This window comes from Grampus griseus (assembly GCF_964374135.1).
Source record: "Grampus griseus genome assembly, chromosome: 7".
NCBI classification, from domain to species: Eukaryota; Metazoa; Chordata; class Mammalia; order Artiodactyla; family Delphinidae; genus Grampus; species Grampus griseus.
Genome location: NC_139001.1, coordinates 62,850,519 through 62,873,480, shown reverse-complemented (window position 1 = coordinate 62,873,480; position 22,962 = coordinate 62,850,519). Strand labels below are relative to the sequence as shown.

General features: G+C 39.8%; 1 protein-coding gene across 1 annotated transcript in view; it reads right to left on the bottom strand.

The window, feature by feature from the left end:
• Nucleotides 1-982: 982 nt before the first annotated feature.
• ABCB11 (ATP binding cassette subfamily B member 11) overlaps nucleotides 983-22,962 on the bottom strand; it is a gene marked incomplete at its 5' end in the record, with an annotated part of 86,248 nt that continues 64,268 nt past the window's right edge. Inside the window, 9 exons of the mRNA XM_082657757.1 lie at nucleotides 983-3,779; nucleotides 4,849-4,995; nucleotides 6,313-6,519; nucleotides 10,864-11,061; nucleotides 12,210-12,366; nucleotides 15,104-15,345; nucleotides 16,839-17,042; nucleotides 19,258-19,419; nucleotides 19,507-19,611. Of these exons, the coding sequence (XP_082513883.1) occupies nucleotides 3,579-3,779; nucleotides 4,849-4,995; nucleotides 6,313-6,519; nucleotides 10,864-11,061; nucleotides 12,210-12,366; nucleotides 15,104-15,345; nucleotides 16,839-17,042; nucleotides 19,258-19,419; nucleotides 19,507-19,611 (1,623 nt within the window). The 3' untranslated portion in view covers nucleotides 983-3,578. The remainder of the gene's footprint in view (nucleotides 3,780-4,848; nucleotides 4,996-6,312; nucleotides 6,520-10,863; nucleotides 11,062-12,209; nucleotides 12,367-15,103; nucleotides 15,346-16,838; nucleotides 17,043-19,257; nucleotides 19,420-19,506; nucleotides 19,612-22,962) is intronic.

Here is a 22,962-nt window from a genome sequence, read left to right as displayed (position 1 = left end):
TAAGATAGCACAATTTTCCTTCTTTTCTGTAGTCATTCTTAACTGTAGACACTAGCTCTGGGTCACCTTCAGTGAACAGCTCCCTTTCTATCTCCAGCTATTCTGTTCTTCTCACATCTATCTCTTTGTATCTGAGAGTAGGAGCTGTACCTGAATTATAGGAAGGAAGGAACTGCCAACTCACTGGCTATATATTCTTCCTTTTTCTACTGCACAGTTTGTCTTAGGACTGATTTATTGGGTTGAGTAGTTGCATCCAGACAGCTACATGCCAATCACGCGTACCCTGGTTACTCATTATGAGCCTTAGGATACCATACAACTCACTAATGAGCACATTATAATGTTGGCCAGTGCTAATTAGATGATAATCATGTGCATTGCTTTATTTACAGTCTATCCATTTAAATTAATTTGACATTTAATTGAATACAGTGTGAAAGAAATTGGAATTGTGTTTCAAATTTCGTTTAAGTTAATTTCACCTGACGTCTCTTATAGGCAGGTGAGATTATTCACTTGATCTGGAAATTTTCAGCAAATACAAATGGACATAATGCTTATTTTATAATGGCACACACGCATATGTAAATTTATCTCAAAATGTGTTTGGAAACAGCAACCAAATTTGCAATTTTTTATCTCCACTAATATCCTTATGTGCTCTGACTGCAGAGAGATTCTGCATGCATAAGAGATATTAACAGATCCAACTCTTAGTTGGAAACATGAGGCAGGATCCTAAAACAACCTGAATAGAATATTCTGATATTATCTTAGGATAGGAAACTTACATTTAATTCATGAATAACTATGTGGCAAACTATACCTAATTATGATCCTATGTATTTTCCTCTTTCAGGACATAGCATCAAAAAATTAAAGGATCTACCTTTTTAAGTGAGTGTATGATTGCCAAAAAATTGCATGCATGACTGCACTACTAAATTCAAAGTCTTTTTATTGAAACAATTTCCTAACAGCACATGTAGAATAGACTTAGAGTAACTGTATGAAAAGGTGTTTCTATACAAAAGGATCTGGAGGCCAACTCTTCTATTTTTTTCTCAAATAGTAGCATTTCTGGTTTATGGGTATCTGCTTTCATGCAGTTTTGAGACACTTACATGACAGAATTTCTTTAGGCCTCTCTCATTCTTGAGAATAGTTTGCTAGGTATACAATTCCAGGATGGAGATAATTTTTCCCTCAGAATTCTGAAGGCAAATCTTTATGTCTTCTGACTTTTAGTGTCATTGTCAAGAGATCCTATGTCATTATGTTTCTTTATTATATGTCTCTTAGAAAATTTTAGTATCTTCTCCTTTCCCCCAGTTTTCCAAAATTGCATAATAGTGTGCCCAGGTAGGATCTTTGTTTATTTATTTTATTTGACACTTGGTGAACTCTTTCAAGTTGGAAATTCACATCCTTCAATTATAGGACATATTCTTGGACTATTTAATCATTTTTCCCCTCAGTTTTCTCTACACTGTCTTTCTGGAACTGCTGTTAGCTAATTATTGCATCTCCTGAATTGTTCCTCTAAATTTTGTTTTCTAACTCTTCATCTCTTTCTGTCCTACCCTCAGGGAAATTTCCCCAACTTCATCTTCCAATCCTTCTATTTTTTTCTTCTGTAAACTTTTATTAACTGGGGTAACAGGGAGAGTTTGATCACAGCAGAACCCATCCTGAAAGCATTAGAAATTACAGAAAGATGAGATAAGTGTCAGACACAACAGATTAAGCAAGTCCCTCCATCACCTGAGAAACAATAATATAAAACTGTAGAAACCAAATCTTTGTGAGTGATACAGGATACGGAACAAAAATGAAGACATTGGAACTCCTGGTGTTGCAAAATAAACTTGCAACTTCATTTCTGTATTTTTGAAGTTGTAATTCAATGTTTTTCCCAAATCATTTCAAGCCGTCTCCAGTCAACATTTTCCCTCTCATCAATAACTTCCAAGGACCTTATTTAAAAAATAACTCTTTCTTTAAAATTTTTATTTATTTAATTTATTTATTTTTGACTGCGTTGGGTCTTCGTTTCCGGCTGTGGGCTTTCTCTAGTTGCAGCGAGCGGGGGCCACTCTTCGTTGCAGTGCACAGGCTTCAGTAGTTGTGGCACATGTAGGCTTCAGTAGTTGTGGCACATGGGCTCAGTAGTTGTGACTCGTGGGCTCTAGAGCACAGGCTGAATAGTTGTGGCTCATGGGCTTAGCTGCTCCGTGGCATGTGGGATCTTCCCGGACCAGGGCTTGAACCCGTGTCCCCTGCATTGGCAGGCAGATTCTTAACCACTGCGCCACCAGGGAAACCCCTAAAAAATAACTCTTAATCATCCATTTTTCTCACCCCACACATTCTATTCCAGGAAACTGGCAGCCTCCCAGCACAGAGCTTATGTTCCTCCTCTTTGAAATGCAAACTTAAACAGATTTTGGTCTTCTTTCTTCAATATTACAAGATGAGCACATGCTTACTGCAAAGCTTAATTCCTTCTCATGGCATTTTTATTCTGCAACTTACTTGTCACTGCCATTTGTCATAACTTAACTAGAATGCTGTCCCCCACCCTCTCCCTCCCTGACTTTGCAACCATCAATGCTCCTGACCTAACTAGTTAACCTGTTAAACCACCTGTGTGGTTATTTACCAGGAAACACTGGACCAGAAACAAATAATATACCTCAATATACAATAGCTCAGGCTTCATTTGTAGGCAGAATTTCATTTGTTGGCCATAGGAAGAAAACACTTATACAAGGTAAAATTCACTATTTTCATTTCACGCTGGGATTTGAAGAAACAAAGGACAGCAACCAATGTGGAGGGGGACAAGGCTTGGGATAGAGCCCCCTGCTCCAGGGACACCGGCAGAATCTAGTCCAGTAAATGGGGACTTCACCACCCACATACTACACCTTGAATCTATAAATCAACATCCCTGACTGGTAAGCTCCTGCTAATACTTGCCTTTTTCTGCCCCTTTCAGCCTGACAGCATCCAGAGTATCAAAGTCCTCCTTTCTCCATCTTCATCCTTAGACATAAATGAATCTGCTTTCACGTGCAAGAAAACTTCAGTCAAAAAATACAGTTGGTCTTCAGTCCTTCTGTTCTTCTCCATATGATCTTGGCCCAGCTCAGTAAACATTTGTCGAGCGCCTATTCTCGACCAGGCTTTGTGTACACTAAGGGTTCAAAAATGCAAAGGATGGTTCTCTGTCCCTGAGAAACTCAAAGTCTCATTTCCTCCAAGTCTTGCTAATACCCACGTAGTAACTGGGACTGGCTCCTGCATGGAGAAAGCACTGGGTGATGGCTGAGCAGCTGCTTGACACTGGATTCTCACTGCCACTGACCCTAGTTTCTTTCATTTTCTATATACAGACACTTAAAACTAAATTACTATTGAAAGTCATTAGAAATTAGCTCGGATGCCAATGTATGACCACGTCTGTAAAAGTAAAATATCACTATTTCTGCTTAAAGAAAAACAAACAAAAAAAACCCCCACAGCACTTCTGTAATTGGTGCACCAACTGTGCATGAAGTTCTCAAGTCAGGTCAACTGATGGGGGCTCCTGTGGTGACTAGTTTGTAGTAGGCTCCTTTCTGGGCCATCAGTTCTTCATGGGTCCCCTTTTCAATTACTATCCCCTGTGACATGACAGCAATGATATCCGAGTTCCGGATGGTGGACAAACGATGGGCAATGACAATGCAGGTCCGACCTTCTCTGGCTTTGTCCAAGGCGACCTGCACCGTCTGCAAAGGGAAGATGGAAAGTTGATGCAAAGACGCATGCTTGTTCCCTGGCCCACCATCACGAGAGTTCTGTTTCATACCACCTGATTAACATCTCTATATTCAGGGGTTAAACCCAAAGGCTTGACAGGAGAGAGAGGATTAAATAAATATTTGCTGAATGCAATGCATCAGTGACTTAAATTGCAGTCTATAAGCTGAAAAATTTCAGTGAAGCCAGAATGAACCAAACTACAAGATCACAAAGTAATTTTACAATACTTGAGGGTCTAGTTTGCTAAAATGAAACCAAGGAAACAATGTAAGGTAACAGTTAAATGGTCACTCCTGGGTTTCCCTGGTGGCGCAGTGGTTGAGAGTCCGCCTGCCGATGCAGGGGACACGGGTTCGTGCCCCGGTCTGGGAAGATCCCACATGCCGCGGAGAGGCTGGGCCCGTGAGCCATGGCCGCTGAGCCTGCGCGTCTGGAGCCTGTGCTCCGCAACGGGAGAGGCCACAGCAGTGAGAGGCCCATGTACCGCAGGGAAAAAAAAAAAAAAGGTCACTCCTGATACTGTTCCTCATTGAGGACATTTTAGCTCTCTCCAAAACAGAATCCTGACTTTTAAGGAGTTAATTCTAAATGGTAAATTTCATAATTGTGTTTCGCCCAATTACATTTCCTTTCATGCAAACTGCACATCCGATACCGCCTCTAACTTTGTGTTGTATGCTTCCCACCTGCTCTGCCATGGAACTTTAGAACTATAAAATATGAAATACCTATCAGATGGCCTGGATTATTTTATTTTATTTAAGAAAGCTCATTATTTACCCATGAAAAAAGTGTCACCTAGCCTAAACAATCTTAAAAACAATTCTTATTTTAAAGTGAAAAAAATTTTTTTATTTGAAGCAACCCTATTTTAAATCACTTTCTCTAGACTATTGTCTTTGGGCACTACAAAGGAGTGGCAATTTCTACTATTAATGAATCAGAAAATTAACAATACTGCCATTTTATAAGGACAAATATTACAGCAAAAAACTCATTTATAATGATCTAAGACTTCAGAAAGTCAGTACCTACCTTTTCACTTTCTGTGTCCAAGGCAGAAGTAGCTTCATCTAGTAGCAAGATTTTAGGATCTCGTATGATGGCCCGAGCAATAGCAATGCGTTGTTTCTCCCCTCGAGAGAGTTGAGACCCCTGGGACCCAACATTAGTTTCATATTTCTGGAAAAAATATGGTAAGTTTGAGAACCAGAAACAGCCATTGTTCCTGTGCTGTAGGGAGCCCACATCAATGACCCCTCTGAGGATTTAAACAATTTGTTTTTTTTGAAATTGGGAATAATTTGTATAAAGGATGTCAAATCCATTTAGGCATATTAAAAAAATATGGCGTTTTATGACCTTTCATGTTGGGAAACACGGGGACTTTGTATCCCTTTCTCTGCATTTCTTTTATTTGTATTTTTGATCTCTTTCTCCTTGAGTATGAGATCCTCCCTGATTTAAGATTCCCTGATTTCCCAACTCCTGTCTGGAAGATCTTTCCAAGACAGAATGATCCTAGGCATATAAGGGCCTTCAAGAGATCTCCTGGTCCATTCCCTTGTTGAGGTAGCCTCATTCTGGAACACAAGCCTAACTTTCAATCTTCACTCTTGCTGCATACCAGCTCTGTGATCATGAACAAATTATTTAAATTTCTGTGAGCTTCATAACTAGTTAACATATTTGTTGTTTTAGATGAAATTATGAAGGAAAATCCCTACCTGATGCCTATGTAAAAAACAGTTACATTCACAGAGTATTTACTATGCATCAGGTACTGTACTAACTATTCTAGCCAGCTTATCATTTAATGTTTACAGAAATCATTTTCTCCCGATTACTATTTTTCAGTTTCCATGTCTTAATTTTCTTAGTGATCAACCACCAAGAAAGACCCTTGGTGGATGGAAAAAAGCAGAGTCAATATCACACTACATTCAAACTTGGCTCTGGGAAAGTGAGGAACTCCAAGGCAAATGCAACTTACCCACCACGCACAGGAGTTGCTGCCAAGTAATGACATGATCATGATCATAATAGTAACAGCAGCAGCTTTCTTTCTGAGGCTATTATGTGTGCTCTCTCATTCTGTTATTTTTTGCATTTTGTAGACGACTGAGTCTCAGAAAAGTAATTGTTACAGAAGTAACTTTACACTAGAAAGTGGCCAAGCTTGGATTCAAATCAATGTCTGTTCCAAATCTCAGGACGTTTTTCCGTTATGCTAAGCTGATGCTCAATGTGGTACTGCTTCACTTACAACAAGGAATAGAGCATCCTTTGCGTTGGATAACATACTACTTTCCAAAACTAAAGATTATGTTGATGAAGGACATTCATTTTGCGTAAAAGACTGAGACGATCTCAGGGCACTGGGAAATATGTTGTGTTGCCTTTGACCTTCTCCGTGAGCCACAGTCATAATACTTTTTAGTCATTCTACCTCTCTTCCTCCCTGTCTGCCATAGAGAATGACTCTGACTTGGTACCCACCTCTGGAAGGGACATGACAAAGTCATGCAGCTGAGCCTGCTTTGCGGCTTCTATGACTTTTTCCGTGGGGATTTCTTTGGTGTTGTCTCCATACTTGATATTGTCCACTATGCTACAGGCAAACAACACTGGTTCCTGGGAAACGATTCCAATCTTCGAGCGGAGAAACTGGACGTTTACATTTTTGCTGTCATGCCCATCTATCATCTGCCAAACAGAGGTGACAACCAGGGCACTGAGTTGTAGAATTCCAGCAGTGAAGAAAGTTTGTATCCTAGAGTTAGTGTTATGCAAGATATTTGCTTTGCTTAACAGACAACAATCTAAGGATTCTTGGAAATAAATTATGTTGCCTTTGACCTCTGGAGGTGGTGTCTGCCAGAAGTGGTGTCAAAGTTGTGATCAGACATGGTTGTTTGTTTCCCAAATTCTAGTTCTATGGGTAGTATTATACAAACAGGAAAGGCAGTCCAGACAGTATCTAGTTAAAAAAAAAAAAAACAACTTCCCCTTATCCTTTGGTGCAGCACATCCTCTCCAAGTACACAGAATTGCTCAATTTTGAGACTCCATGGGTTATGAAATGGGGTTTCCTATGTAAAGCTGTTGGACAATGTAAGAATCAAACCTGTTTCCTTGATTTCACTGATACTAACCTCTGAATAATTGAGACAACAGACCCCAGTAAGAAAGGAGTACATTTATTCACTTAGTCAACCAACAAACATATATTGAATTACCTGCCACAAAGGCACCATGCTAGACAGTCTTTTGTATGCTATATAAAGAAAAAATAATTTGTAGTGAGGTGGATGGACCTAGAGTCTGTCATACAGAGTGAAGTAAGTCAGAAAGAGAAAAACTAATACCGTATGCTAACACATATATATGGAATCTAAAAAAAAAAAAAAAAAAAGTGGTTCTGAAGAACCTAGGGGCAGGACAGGAATAAAGACGCAGATGTAGAGAATGGACTTGAGGACACGGGGAGTGGGAAGGGTAAGCTGGGATGAAGTGAGAGAGTGGCATGAACTTATATACACTACGAAATGTGAAATAGATAGCTAGTGGGAAGCAGCCACATAGCACAGGGAGATCAGCTCAGTGCTTTGTGACCACCTAGAGGGGTGGGATAGGGAGGGTGGGAGGGAGATGCAAGAGGGAGGAGATATGGGGATATACATATACATATAGCTGATTCACTTTGTTATGAAGCAGAAACTAACACAACATTGTAAAGCAATTATACTCCAATAAAAATGTTAAAACAATAATAAAGAAAGAAAGAAAAAAATCTCTGTTTTTTAGGAACTCATGATCTATCTAGGCAGTTAATTACAGGAACTCGTATGTCTACCATCTGAGCTCTTTCACTTAAAAGGCTTAGAATAGTAAAGGTACAGTATGTCTCACATACTGTAATACTGTAAAGTATTTGGCCCCATGATTTCAGAAAAAGATTATATTAAATGGTGTAAATATATGATGCTTTAGATAATTTTTTCACAGTGTAAAAAACAAACACTACTAGAAAAAATATAAGGCATTCTTCAACAATTAGCCCTCGCTCATCTTCCTCTATGCGTTTTCCATAGTACTTATAGACTGCAAAGCACGATTTAACAATTAAATACTGGAGCTGCTTGCTAATTGTTGTCTATATGCTAGCATTGTAAGCTCCTAGAAGACATAAGACATGCTTCATGCTCCTTAGAATTTCTCACAGGGCCTAATGCAGTGCTGGGCACATCACAGGTACCCAATTAAATGTTGAAAACGTTGAATGTTTGCGTTTGTTAGTTTCCTTAAAAGCAAAGAGGATTTTTCAAAATTGCATTAACGGTGGTATTTTTCCTACTGAAAAATGTTTGTAGAAACATTTTACGATGATATAACAAAATATATTGTGTCTATGAAATGCAAGGAATCATACTGATTTCTTCATGGGCATTGCTTTCTACCTGTGACCAGAACATTCACTGAGTACATTCAGAGAAATATACTTAATATACATGTTAATGTTGAAGAAGTCAAACATGAAGGATTCAGGTCCCTGCATGTCATGTAGTTCACAATCTACCTGGGTGATAGACATGAAAGATCTGACATTTGGGGAAACTAGATCCTCTCCTTTGTAGAGATCAGACTCCCAGTGCAACATACTTTCTAGATTCATCAATCACCAAATACTTTCAAACAAATTAAAATCTCTTTACCTAAAATTAATAAAAGTGATTATAAACTACAGATAATCAACTCTTACTCCTTATTTTCATAACTTCCTGGATTTTACCACTATCTGTTTGCTTGCTTTCTTGTTTTGCTTTATGCAAGGGAAACTTTAGTTGCCTCCTTCAAGTTTCTTTCAGCATTTCTCATCATGTTATCTATCCTCATTGCAATGAAGATTATACTATTCAGGGATATCAGAAAGTCCTTTTTCAAAAAAGAAGGATTAAATAATCAATCAGACCCACACCTCTGCATCATTTCTTAGAAAACTACTTGCAGATGCACTCCAACAAAATGAGACAGAAAACCGAAGAAAGAGGAAGATACGGGAACTAGGAAATAATGGATCTAATGCAAAAGATACTGCAGGAAACTCATAGGCTGACAGTTGTTCAGCAGGTGTAGGATGTATTTAGTCCAGGCAGTGGCAGAAATAAGGGAAAGAAGCAGGTTCCTCTGAATAGGTATCAGGAGAGAGACATTGGAAGAAACTAAAGATTTTATAAAGGCAGAGAATGCAAGAAAAAAGAAAGTCTTTCAGAAAAACAATCAAGAAAGAAAAATGTAATGCTAATGTACCTCACTACTTAACTATGAGATGAACAATATTTACTTAGCCATAATAAAACTTGTTAACAGATTTTCAACTTTTAGAATCAACCTAGAGTAAAAGCGTGAAAGATAATAAATGTTATAAACAAAAGGTAAGCATTTTATATATATATTTTAAATGTGGTACATATATACAATGGAATATTACTCAGCCATAAGAAGGAATGAAACTGGGTCATTTGTAGAGATGTGGATGGACCTAGAGTCTGTCATACAGAGTAAAGTAAGGCAGAAAGAGAGAAACAAATATCGTATATCAACGCATATATGTAGAATCTAGAAAAATAGTGAACCTATTTGTAGGGCAGGAATAGAGACATAGATGTAGAGAACAGACACATGTGGACATAGTGGGGGAAGGGGAGGGTGGGACAAATTGGGAGATTAGGTTTGACATAAATACACTACCATGTGTAAAACGGATAGCTAGTGGGAACCTGCAGTATAGCACAGGGAGCTCAGCTTGGTGCTCTGTGACGACCCAGATGGGGGGTTGGGGTGGGGGAGGGGGAGGGAGGGAGGTCCGAGAGGGAGGGGATATATGTATACATACAGCTGATTCACTTCACTGTACAGCAGAAACTAACACAACATTGTAAAGCAATTACACTCCAATTAAAGAAAAAAAAGATAATATAAAAGTATAGTTATTAGGACTTGAGAGGTAAAAAGAGGAGGAAGAGGTGAAAATAGAGGTAGAATTGCTAATATTCTCATCTTAGAAAATGAGAATTCAAGAGATGTTATCTATAGGTGATGGAAAAGAAACAGAATTGTATTGATTAAATTTACAAATAAAAGAACTTTTAAAAGTAATGTAACCATATTGGGAGGAGGTGGGTAAAGGGAGGGGGAGAAGTGAGGGTAAGCTAAATTTCCATCTCTTGAGAATAAATCAACAGAGGGTCTAAATTCGTTAAATCGTGAAACAGCAGCATAAGCATATTATTTAGGGACTCTGAGGTAATCATTGGGAGATCTAAAAACATAAAGTGGTTAAAGATAGTTGCCTTTGAGCAGGAAAATGGAGAATGGGGGGTGGAAAGGGTGGAATAAGGGGTTGGTTTTGTTTTGGTTTTTTTAACAAATCTTCCTTATTCTACTTTGTGCTCCTTTGCATGTATTATTTGGAAAAAATAGAAAGGAAAAAGAAAAGAAGAGAAAAGAGGAAGAAATTCTGTAGAAAATAAGCAACAAAGCAAACCACCAATTTTTCAAACATCCTAACCAAAGATTTATGGCATATGACTACCAATGTGAGGTCCTTATATTATTTAGACTTTAGCTTCTTGAACCAGGATTGTCTCGGATTTTTCATACTAAATTCCCTTTCTTACTCATTTATCATTGTGTTTCTTATCACCCCCACTTTTTCCATTCCCAGTCATTAGTTTCCTGATTAGTCTGCACTTTCTGCCCCATTTACAGGTAAGTGAATGCTTCTGTTAAGTACACTCATCTCCAGCTTTGCAGTTTTCTTTGCCTAACTGGGCAGCAGACCATCTGGAACTGGGAAGACTATAATGTTAGAAATTGTGAGGTAGAATCAGGTCAACCAGCAAATGACTGGAACTGGAAAATACTGTCCAAGGCAAGCGCTTTGGAATGAGTCTGGCAAGACACAACCTTGAAGATGACTTTTAGGGGTTGGAGATACTCTGCAGAAAGCCAAATTCTCAAATGCATTGAGAATTTTGCATTGCTTACCACCTTCCCTTGGTCAGGATCATAGAAACGTTCCAACAGCTGAATACTGGTGCTTTTACCACATCCACTGCTTCCAACAAATGCCAGGGTTTGCCCTGGACCAACAGACACTGAGAGACCATTCAGAACTTGTATATCAGGTCGGGAAGGATATGTAAATTTACAGTCAACAAAGTCAATCTGCCCCTGGAAGTTGTCCTGTGGACGGGAAGATTAGAATTATATATGCTCTACTAGAATCTAGACTATTGAAAATGCACATAAGCCTGAGTTTTAAATCCTTGCTTAAGATACCTTCAACACCAAGCTGCTGAAGTGCAAAGTACAAAGACAGCAACTTAATGCAATGGCATTCTAGTCCCTATTCCAGCAGATGTAGAATAAAAGGAGGCTTGAGCACTGAATTTAAAGATATTTGATCTCTTATTCCCATTCTAACCTTAAGGGGATTTCCTTGTCACCCATTCTTTGACATTCTGCATGGAAGAAAATAGAGGATATGATTACATCACAGAAGCCAGTAACTGTGCAAATTCCTACAGCTCTGTTCCCCCAGAGATTTAAAATAATAGCATTACACTTGAAATGACTTACACAGAAAGTTACTTGAGTCCTGAATTGCAAAGGTGAAATACCTTGAGTTGTACTCTCTGACGTGTAAACTCTAGAAATGGATAGACATTTAATAAACCACACAGAGACTTACCTTTTATTGAGCTGAAGGAGAAATAGGGCATTTGACCAATTTTAAAAGATTTCTGAATTTAGTTGACTTTACTGGGGTTTAGGGGTTTTTGGCTCTCTTGCACATACTGGGATATTAAAAATTAGGCAGGGAAGATTGAAAAACACCTGTAGGGACTATCAATTAGAAAAAGTGATATTTCATTGAGATCAAAATAATTTTCTGGGAGTCCACATGAACTCATGTGGAGCACAGATAAACATGAATTAAATCAGTATTATCGGACAGGAGAAACTGGTTTTTCTACATTCCGTACCAGGATATCAGTAGAAATCCTGGTGGTTGGGTAGGTCTCAAAAGACACGTAGCTTCATTCATTCTGGAACTGTGTTTTATAGTACCTGTGTACTATAAAACAAGTATTCACTGGATATCATTGCCTTATTCAAGTTCCAGCTTTATGAAGAACTTTTAATGCTAAGGTACTTCATTCCTTTACGTTTGTAAATCTACTGTCTGTCCATTCCGAGGGCATATGAGTTCACCCATACACTGCAGAATTTAGAAGATCAGTGGTCTTGAATAACCAGCCCCAATGGCTGCTCTGCACACACACAGAAGCACAAGCCTCCCCCACTACCCTCTTACCCCCTATACTTACCCATCTTTCACCCGCACTACTATACACCTTGATTGTGGGTTGTCGGTCCAGCAGTTGGAAAAAGCGTGCGGCTGAGATTTTAGCTTTGGCATAACTTGGGGTATAAGAGAAGGCTCTCCCAAGAGCTGTCGCACTCAGTACAACTGAAGAGATCACCCTGTAGTTGGACAGACACCCAGGTAGAAAGGGCGCGGTGTGGTTGGTGTCACGGTCTAAGAGGCAGGAGTTTGGGGGTCTAGCCCTGGAAAGGACCGAGCAGCCTTGAGCAGGTCTCTTTAGACTTGTCTGGGAATGGGAGATTGGAGAGATTAGCCTTTTTCAAATTGTGTTCTAAGAAGAAAGGGTGAGGGGAGGATTGAACAAAGGGGGCTCAGATCTCCAAACCCTGCTTCAACTACAACAGCATTTTTAAAAAAATTTGTTTGAGGAAAAAAGACTTCTTAGAAAAAAAAAAAAAAAAAAAAAAGAGGGAGGTTGAAAGATCACTGGATTGGGTTGCATTTTTACAATGTTAACATTCTATGAATCTATGATTAATGTGTAAAAGACAATTATTGGCGATATAAGCACCAATTCTGTACCAAGCAAGCATGTAATTCATGCTTCAGACAACATGATACAATTGCCTGTATCCTTCTACTTGTCCCAGCCTCAATGTGTGCATAATTAACGAGCAAATAAGTGAATAAATAAATGAATGATAAACGTGATAAGAGATAGCCCTTTTGCTCTATAGACCATGCTGCGAGGGGCGCCCCCCGAAGTTGTCCACCTGCACTGCAATGCACCATGGGGCCTGCCTCAGTGTGGGTGGGGTGGTGTGGGGTGTCTCTGTGTGTTTTACTGCTCAGTTCATAAGCAGAAATTGTTTTAGGCCAGACTGGCAAAGCCAGACATCTCTAGGAGCCCAGTCCAAAACTTAAAGCTATGACAAGCACCCGGAATAAAATAGGAAATGATGGAAGGTCATCTTTCATTTTTTAAAGAGAAGCCAGAAATTGGGAGCTTTCTGCAGTGTCCCAATTTTTACACGTTGGCAAATAATTCTTCAAAAGTCTTACATAAACTAAACAAGTCAAGAGTTTGTGATTTCTGATTTGGGGTTAGTAGCTCTACATATACAAAAATTTAGAAAGGAGACTTTCCTGGTTGAGGTGGGCATAGTGGGGCAGGAGAAAAAAATTTCTTCTATATTTCTAGAAGAAGATAGAGGGCGAGCAGACAGAACTCGTGGCTGGAGAAGAGATTTCTTTTAGGGCTGATTTTCCTAATGCCCTCCAAGGCTTTCTCAGACCGTCTCCCCCGCATTTTTCAAGGTCCCCTGCCCCATCACGCCACACCCATATGCATGTGCACCCAGTCCCTTGGTACCCTGACACACTTAGGTGTCTGGAAATGTGAGAAACTGGACTCAAAGCTAAACTTATTAGAAGAGCAGACTCCAGCTATAAACAAAAGAACAAAATCCCCCTGACTAGTCTTTGCTGTCTCTACCTAGGAAGCGTCAGCTAGACATGTGCCTTCTTTACAAGAAGTAGAGCTCAAATAAGGTAGTTCTAGGAACCATCTTATTCAAGCACTTTAGATTTTCTCAGCATTAACCAGTATGGTAGATTGTGAAAATGCTTAATTTGTCCTATTACTCTGTACACACCCTTTTGCAATATGATTTTTTTATTCCTCTGTGATATTGTGACTTATGATAAGAAAACTATATTGGTCTTTTGTCAGTTCCTGGCACAGACTCCTAAACCCTTGGAATTTCCCAAGTTTTGAGAGGACTGAGGTGTCTTTTGTTAATGAAGTGACTTTGGTAAAAACTCTAGATAACCTCAGGATGGGGCCTGGTTGCCTGGAGAGCCAACCATGCGATCAGAGGGGTGGAACTTCAGTCCCTTCCCCAACCTCAGGGGAGGGGAGAGGCTGGAGATGGAGTCCAATCGACAATGGTCAATGACTTAAGTAGTCAGGTCTACGTGATGGAGTCTCCATAAAAACCCAAAAGACAGGGTGCAAAGAGCTTCTGGGCTGGTGAGCACGTGGAGATTTGAGGAGAGTGGCATTCCTGGGGAGGGTATGAAAACTCCAAGCCCTTCCCACATACCACACTCTATGCATCTCTTCCATCTGGCTGTTCCTGAGTTGTATCCTTTTGTAATAAACTGGTAATCTAGTAAGTACATGTTCCTCTGAGTTCTGTGAGCCGCTCTAGCATATTAATCAAAGCTGAGGATGAGGTCATGGGAACCTTGGGTCTACAGCTTGTTGGTCAGAAGCACAGGTGATGACCTGGACTTGCTTTGGTGTGGAGGGTTGGGGGAGGGGCAGTCTTGTAGGACTGAGCCCTTAACCTGTGGGAGGACCCAACACTATCTCCAGGTAAATAGTGTCAGGATAAACTGAACTGTAGGACAGCCATCAGGTGTCAGTGCCATGTGATAGCCATGTGAGAGAGTAAAGGAGAAACACTTATCGGATCCTCTCATCAAAAGATGGGGTCCGTTCCTCTTTTCTCTGAATCTGGACTTGGTCGTATGACTTTCTTTGGCCAAAGAAGATATCAGAAAAAGTGATGCATGCAGAGTTGGCAAGTGCTTGCATGTTGGGTCTTGCAATCTTCTGCTGCACTTGGAACTCCGAGAGCACAATGTGAAGAAAACAAGCTCAGCTGCTAAGAGGCCATGTGGAGAAAGAAGGGCACTCAGAAGCCTGACTGAGTCAGCCCAGTCCAGAAGAACCACCCTGACAGCACACAGAATCTTTAAGAAATATTAATCTGAGCTGTTTAAGACACCATGTTTGGGATGGTTTAAGCAGCAGAAGCTAACGGATAGAACCAGACCATTCCTCCCTGGAGTGCTGATCTTTTATGACTCTGGCCAGGTAGTCCTCACCTGAACACATAGCTGAAATGGAGCCCCTCATTGGGAATTAAGTAACCTCCATATCTGTAGGAAGCAGAATTAGCAACAAACACAATGCACTGGGAAAAACCAAAGCAGAATCCGTAAACATTTGCTTTTCGGATGGCTGTCTTGTATGGCTTCTCCAGTTCAGTCTCAAACACTTCTATAAACTGCCTCTCCTTTCCAATCCCAGCCACAGTGCGAATATTACTGAGGGCTTCGTTTGTAATCTGAAGAATGAAAAAGAGTTTTAGAAATAAAAGAGCAGAGATAACTGCTTTCATGACATTTTCAACCGTTACATGGATTAGATCTGGTGCAAATGACAGAAGGCAGTATACAGCACAGATGGGGGCATCATCTGGGAACATAGAGAAGTTGCTGGAGATCAATTTGACTGGACCCTGAGACATTCTATCAGTTCAACACAAGTTCTACTTGATCCTAACATGGCTTTGTTGCCTCTACTTGTTGAGGAAGAGAGAAGAGGGGGAAAAACGGCACACAAGGCTATCTTTGTGAATTCATTTGAAATGTTCAAAATGGTATCTTTAAATGTGTCTGAGAGAAAAAGATTGTTTAATAATAGAAACCTAAAATATTAGATTCTATTTCTTAAAAAATTATGACCAAATACTATATAAGATAGATTAAAACTGAGTATGAAGTTTATCTTTTAGTCTATACTACAAATTTGTATTTGTTTCAATCCCTACTCTAAGGTAAATAACCACTGTTTCTGAATTACGGTCCTATCCTAAAAAAGGTACAAAAGTGGGCTACTTCCTATTATCGGCATACGAAATTCTTTTGGCTTCTGCCTACTTGGGCGATGTTCACATTCCCTCTTTAAAGAGAAAAAACCTAGTTTAGAGTAAATTTGTTAAAAGGTGAGGGTGTGTATATGTGTGTGTGCATGATTCTTTATCCCTGATATCTGTCCATGCCACCATATCTTCATTTACCTCTGATAACCAGATTTAATTAGAACATACTCTTAAAAGTGCATAGCTGGGCTTCCCTGGCGGCGCAGTGGTTGAGAGTCCCCCTGCCGATGCAGGGGACGCGGGTTCGTGCCCCGGTCCGGGAAGATCCCACATGCTGCGGAGCGGCTGGGCCCGTGAGCCATGGCCGCTGAGCCTGCGTGTCCGGAGCCTGTGCTCCGCAACGGGAGAGGCCACAGCAGTGAGAGGCCCGCGTACCGCAAAAAAAAAAAAAAAAAAAAAAGTGCATAGCTAAAGCCTAAGTGTATTCGAGACCTAAACTGTGTATATCTCATGGTTCTCTTTGGGAAAGACATTTGCCACAAGTCAGACAGACACTGAAGTCTGAAAGTTAAAAGCATGTGCCATTAAAAAGATAGTAACTCCTCTCTGTGTGGCTGGCATGACCTGGAGAAACCATTAAGCTGAAAAGACCAAATAAAGAGGAAAGTGAACTATCCTCCCTTGCAAAGGAGAATACTACACCTAACTGGGACGTATAAAAAATAACTGTTTGACAGGAAACTGAACATGTAACCCTCTGTGTTTTCCCCACTATTTCTCCACACCTGCTCAATCTCATATCATCAGAGGCATATATGAAAAAGGCTAATGGGAAGTTTCTAACCATGAATGTTTGTAGGCTGACAGTTTCCTTAAGTCTGTTTGCACCCCTCATTCTTAGCAGTCTGACAGCCACTCAGCCATAAGCAGTCTGAAAAGTGGGTCTGGGAGATTACCTGTCCTGCGACCTCCAGAGCCTGCTTGTCATGAGTGGCAAATCCCATCAACATTTTGGTCTGTATGGCTCCCGATAAAGCCAGGAAGGGGAAGAAGCACACTATGACCAGGCTTAGCTTCCAGCTAAAGAAGAAGGCGATGATCATGGCCACGGTGATGTTAGTGAAGGAATTGACCATCATCCCAATCTGAGAGCCGGCAGCCTGCAAACCAAACGTGATCAACCAATTTCAGACACACAGTCTCTAACTAAATATCATGAAAAAGCTATTTTGTAGCAAACAGATAGGTTTTAAAAAATTATTTTGATGAAATAGACATAACAATGTTTACCATTTTAGCCATTCCTAAATGTACAAGACAGTGGCATCAAATACCTTCAAAATTGGAACTATCACATTTATTCCCAAAACTTTTTCATCATTCCTAACAAAAACTATACCCATTCAATTTAACATCCCTTCCTCCCTCTCCCCAGCCAGCGCCTGTTAACCTCTATTCTATTTTCTATCTCTACGACTTTGCCGATTCTAGGTACCACATATAAGTGGAATCATACAATATTTATCCCTCTGTGTCTAGCTTATTTTATCAAGCATAATATTTTCAAGATCCATCCATGTTACCGCAGGTATCAGGATTTCATGTATTTTAAAGCCGAATAACATTCCACTGTGTGTATATACCATATTTTGTTTATCCATTGATCTGTTGATGAAAACTTGGGTTGTTTTCACCTTTTGGCCATAATGAATAATGGTGCTATGAATATGGGTATATAAGTATCTGTTTGGTCACTGCTTTCAACTCTTTTGGATATGTACCTAGGAGTGGAATTACTGATCATATGGTAGTTCTATGCTTTAAAAAGGGAGGGTCTTTTAATTAAAGAGCCCCCCCACAATGGACTTGAAGGCTGGATTAATAAAAGTACATCTTATTCACACCTTCTTGGGAGCTCATGTATTGACTAATCTCATTTCATGGGTATCAGAGCTAGACCAGTCAGCGTGAGATTAATTCTAGTGATAATGAATAACCTATAAAAGCTCCTTGCAGATTGAAGATTACAAAAATAGAAGAGATGAGATTATGGCTTATTTATTTAATCTAAGGTCAAGAATAAGGTGAACTAGACACTAGAATACTCAAATGTTGAGAGTAAAATTAGTAAAAACTTTAAGCAGTAAGACAATGTATATTAAAACCTTTCAAAATGATTATACATTTTGATCCAGTGATTATATTTTGAGAACTAAAAATATAATCAAGGGTATGCCACAAGCTTGATGCACAATGATATAAATTGCTTATGTGGGGAGGGAGGACCTAAACGGGGAATTCTTTAAGAAATGATGATATATTAAAATGATGAATTAAGCATTCATTAAAAATTCATTGTAGAAGGATATATAAGGACCAAAATATGCTCACATCACATTGTTTCAGGAGAAAAAAGAAAGATTACAAAATAATATGTACGGTGTGACCCAATGACTGTGGGAAACACATTTTCTATTTATACAATAGAAAAAGCGTAGAATGATCAAAATGAAAAATTTACAGGGATTTTCCTCTAAAGAGGATTCCACGTTCCTTTGAAATTCTCCATATCATGGTTCATACTGTTGGTTGAACTGGTAGAAGTCGAGATATACAGTACAGCACTACCAATCCAGTGAGTTTTTTCTTCCAAGAGCCTCACAGGCAAACCATGACTTTTCTTTTTCTGATTTTCATGGCAAGTGAGCAGTGGTGTTGAGAGGCAAACTGCACTCTCATCCCTTTAACCCAAATGCCTGGTTTTATGAAGGTGTTGCCTCATCTTGTTCACATGTTTAAATCTCCTGAACAAGGCTACAGGTTCTGGGGTTTAGAAACCACAGCTTAGTCTCCCTGAGTCAGAAAAGACAGCCCTTGGAATGTGTCAGGATTCTAGATAGCAATCATCTCCCGTCTTTCCCTCAGGTTCCCGGCTGGGCTGCTTAGAACAGCTTCTTTTCCTAAGACTAACTTACAAGCCAGGCCCCTGTGGAAGGAGGCTTTTTTCCACACACACACCCTCTGGGGGTGCCATTAAGTCTTGTGGAATCTGAGCCTCTGGGCCTAAAAAAAAAACCGATCTGAGAAAGGAGGGAAAGTTCTTCTCAATTGCTAGACTCAGGAAATGCAAAACTCTGACAGATTTTGATTCATGCCATAACACTGATTCTGGGCATTACCTAGGAGACAGTATGCTTTAGCTGCTGTTTGTCAACTTTGGAAATGGGCAAAAGTGTAGCTCTGGGGTATCCTCCCTCGAGTTCCTGTTTTATAGGAAATATGTACGTGGTTATTGGAATTACGTGATTATTGGAATACATAAAGGAAAGAAAGTCTACTCCGGTTACTGCGTGCCTGGTTTCCACCACGGCTTACCCCTTGAACTTGAGAAGCATCTGTAGCAAGCCTTGTTGTCAGTGCTCCAGGGCTATTTCTGAGGTCATCAAACCAGCCAATGTCTTGCCCTAACATTGCTCTGAAACCCAATTTACGTAGCCTTTTTGTGAGGAGTTCCCCGGATTTAGCAAAAGCATATCCCTGAAACATAAAGGAGTCTTTAGTGATATTTTAACAGGAAAAGGGGGAAAATAACTAAATCGCTTACTGAAAAATAAAATTCCTTACCTGCAGAAATTGAGTGCAAAAAGATACACAGCCTATTGCTACAAAAAACAGGCACACACCATGGATCTGTGACCTTTGTTCTTCTTTATCAGGAATTGAAAAAATCTTTGCAAGACAGTAAGCAAGGAAGTAACTTTAGTATTAACAAACAATAGCAAAAGAAATCAATTCAAATATGTTTAAGAGAAATTTCTCTTAGGCTTTGGGTTAAAAACCAGTTCACTTTAAACATACTAGTGTTAAACCAAAGTTAACTATGAACATGTGCACTTAATTCTCTGTGGGGAAGGAATGCTGGTGAACGAAACCCAGTGGTTATGACTGACAGAATTTTTGTCTCGTTTCTTTGCCTGATGTAGGCAATTTTATTGGCTTTTCTTTGATACAGATGAAAAATATGATGAAATGCCTCAAATTCTTTACATAATAAGGCAAGGAAAAAAGAAAGGAAGGAAGAAAAGAAGAAGGAAAGGAGGAAGGAAAGAAGTGGGGAAGTTACTTGAGAATCTGAGAATATTATTCTGGGACAAAACTCAAAGTAATATGACCTATGTCTTTCCCCAATAATAAAGATGGCTTTCATACTCAGGTACCTCGCCTATTATTAGTTTTATAGATTACTTATATATATATACAAATAATAGCATCATTATAAAAGCAGCTGGCACACACACAAAAAAGCAACTAGCTATCAAGGCATTGACTGGAATTGTCTTAGGACAGAAAAGCTTCCATCCATCAGAGGCTGAAATTGTTGCTTCTAAATCACCAGAAGCTGAAAACATTCCCCTCAAAAAACTATGGAAATTATGAGTGGGGTTTTTTTTCAGTCTATAATAAGTGGTAAACTATACTCATAAGTATATTCTGAACTTACAGGCACATGCTCAAGTAACTGACTGGGACCCACGCTGTTGCAATAAGAAAATGGAAAGAATAGCTGCATATTCTAATGACATCGCCCCCTACAGTGAAATAGATTTTAGGTGCATCAAAACCCTCCTAATTCAGACTAAGTGAGGTAACTGTGAGAGTTCAGAAAAGCTATTTATTAGAGAGCTGCACAATAAATCCTTACTTACTGCTCTGCATTAATTTGAGTAACTAGAACAATGCCAGAAAGCAGCTGCTCAAAGGAAACCATTTATTCAACAAATATTTACCGAATGCCTGCTATATGCCAAATAAATCTCCTGCAAACAATGCAAACTACTCCATTAACAAATCCTTTTTTGTAAAGCAGAAGTAACCCGTTGAAATGATCACAAATTCCAAAGTAGGGGTGGGGTTCTAAGTTAATGAGATGTACTCTTTCTAGGACAGAGCTTTTGGGCCCGTTATGGTTCTTAGCAATAAAGAATACATGCATTCTTAATGAATGAAGTGGGTTCAAAAGATGCCACAGTCATTCACCCCACCATGGAATAACTCATGTAAGTTTACTTCACAGTTTACAAACACAAGGACTTAAAGATATATTTCAGTTTGGTTTTAAAAATCACTATACAAATCCCCATAAACCCCACATGGTGATGCCACAATTCTCATTCCTCTCTAAGGTCACCTATTATAATCATGGACTATCGTACTGCATGTTAGCCAGTTTAACTCTTATTTTATAGATGGGAAACTAAAGCCCACAAGACCGAGTCCTTTGTCCAAGTTCATTTAGCTGGTGGTTATTATTAGATAAGGAAATGCCTAGTTTCCAGATTCCAGTGCAGTGGTTTTCTTCTGGGCACGCTCTCTTGGCTCTTGATATTACCCGTCTTCTCAGGGTTAAAAAAGAATGTTTGGCTAATATTAAATTCAAGATTGGGCATCAGCTGTCTGTAACCTCCCCCCCCCACCCCCACCCCCACCCCCACTGACAAATTCTACTGCATGAGTTCTTTGTACATTCTTACTGAAATGCAACCCAAAGGGCTGCCCATCCCCTGGTTCTTCTGTTTTTAGACTAGCTGTAGTTCAAGCACACATCTACATCATTTTGTAAAGGTAAGTTTGTTTAAGGAGAAAATGAACATTCTCTAGACTCTTGCTATTTACCAGATGCAAATGTGTTACTTAACCTACTTTAACTTAAATGAGGATTTCCTTAAATTAGGATTCTTAAAACAACCCAGTGAGGTAGATTTTCTCGCCCTATATTATAGATAAGGAAGCTAAGACTCATCAAGGGGAAACCACTTGCCCAGATGCATGCAGACAGCACAGAGCAGAGACCTGTGGCAAGCCCAGGGCTGGCTGACTCCAGCGTTCATGCTTTTCCCCAGCACGCTATGTCCAAACTGCAGTGCTTGGAACACTTGGCACCTTTTCCAAGTCAAATAAACCCAGGGAAAGTGCACCAGAGAAATTATGCTTCACGTGTACATTGAGGCTTCGCTAGATTAGCAACCAGGCCCCTAACGCCCAATCATTTGCTGGGTCCTCGTTCCAAACTGTGGTCTCAGTACCAACTGTGAATATTGTGCCCTTTAGATATGTCAGAATGAAAACAGTGCAATTAAAACCAGACTATTATCTGACTCATGATTATACCCTACGAGATGAAAGAAAGCATCACGAACCCACTGATGAATATGTGATAATTATGCTAAGAGGCACACAAAAACAACCTTCTTTATCAAAGAAGAAAAATAGTAAAGCTTTATCCTCTTAGCAAATATAACCCTGTGAGAGCCTTAACGATGAGCAGATTTTGGATTTCACCAACTAGATCCTGCTACTCTGATCCGTCCTTAAGTGAAAAGCTGAATTGCTCAGGCTAGGATTTCCTGGTTGTGACCAGAAGAATCACAGAGAATATTCTCACCACCAATAACCAAGGGCAGGGGTTATAACTGGATCATCAAATTTTTTTTGACTTGGCCATTTCATAGACCACTAGAGCTGGAAGTTATCTTACAGATCATCTTTGCCAATCCTTCCTTTTATAGTTAAGGAAACTGAGACCCAGAGAAGTGGCATGATGTGACCCCAGGGCAGAAAAAAAGTCTCCTGGCAGGGAACCCAGGACTCTTCCCAAAGCAGTTCATACACAGGGTTTGGGTGAAGTTGAGTGAATGCATTCCATACTTTGCATTTATAAGAGAGAAAGAGATGATCAGCAAAGAAGTTGGCATCCTGGAATTATTTTAAAAGTGAACATCTAGGGCATAGTCTTGGGTCTTAACAGATTCAGTGCCACCCCCTACACGCTCTACATCTGCATCACTGCTCAGTGGAATGCATTTCCAGAGCCTGTCCCTGGTAGAATGTCAGCTTTATGAGAGCAGGAGGGCTCTGGTTTTCTTGCTCCTCCTAATACCAGCAACAGTGTCTGGAAAACAGTAAGTGATGCGTAAATATTTGATGAATGATGAGTGGATTTTTTTTTTTTTTTTTTTTTTTGCGGTATGCGGGCCTCTCACTGTTGTGGCCTCGCCCGTTGCAGAGCACAGGCTCCGGACA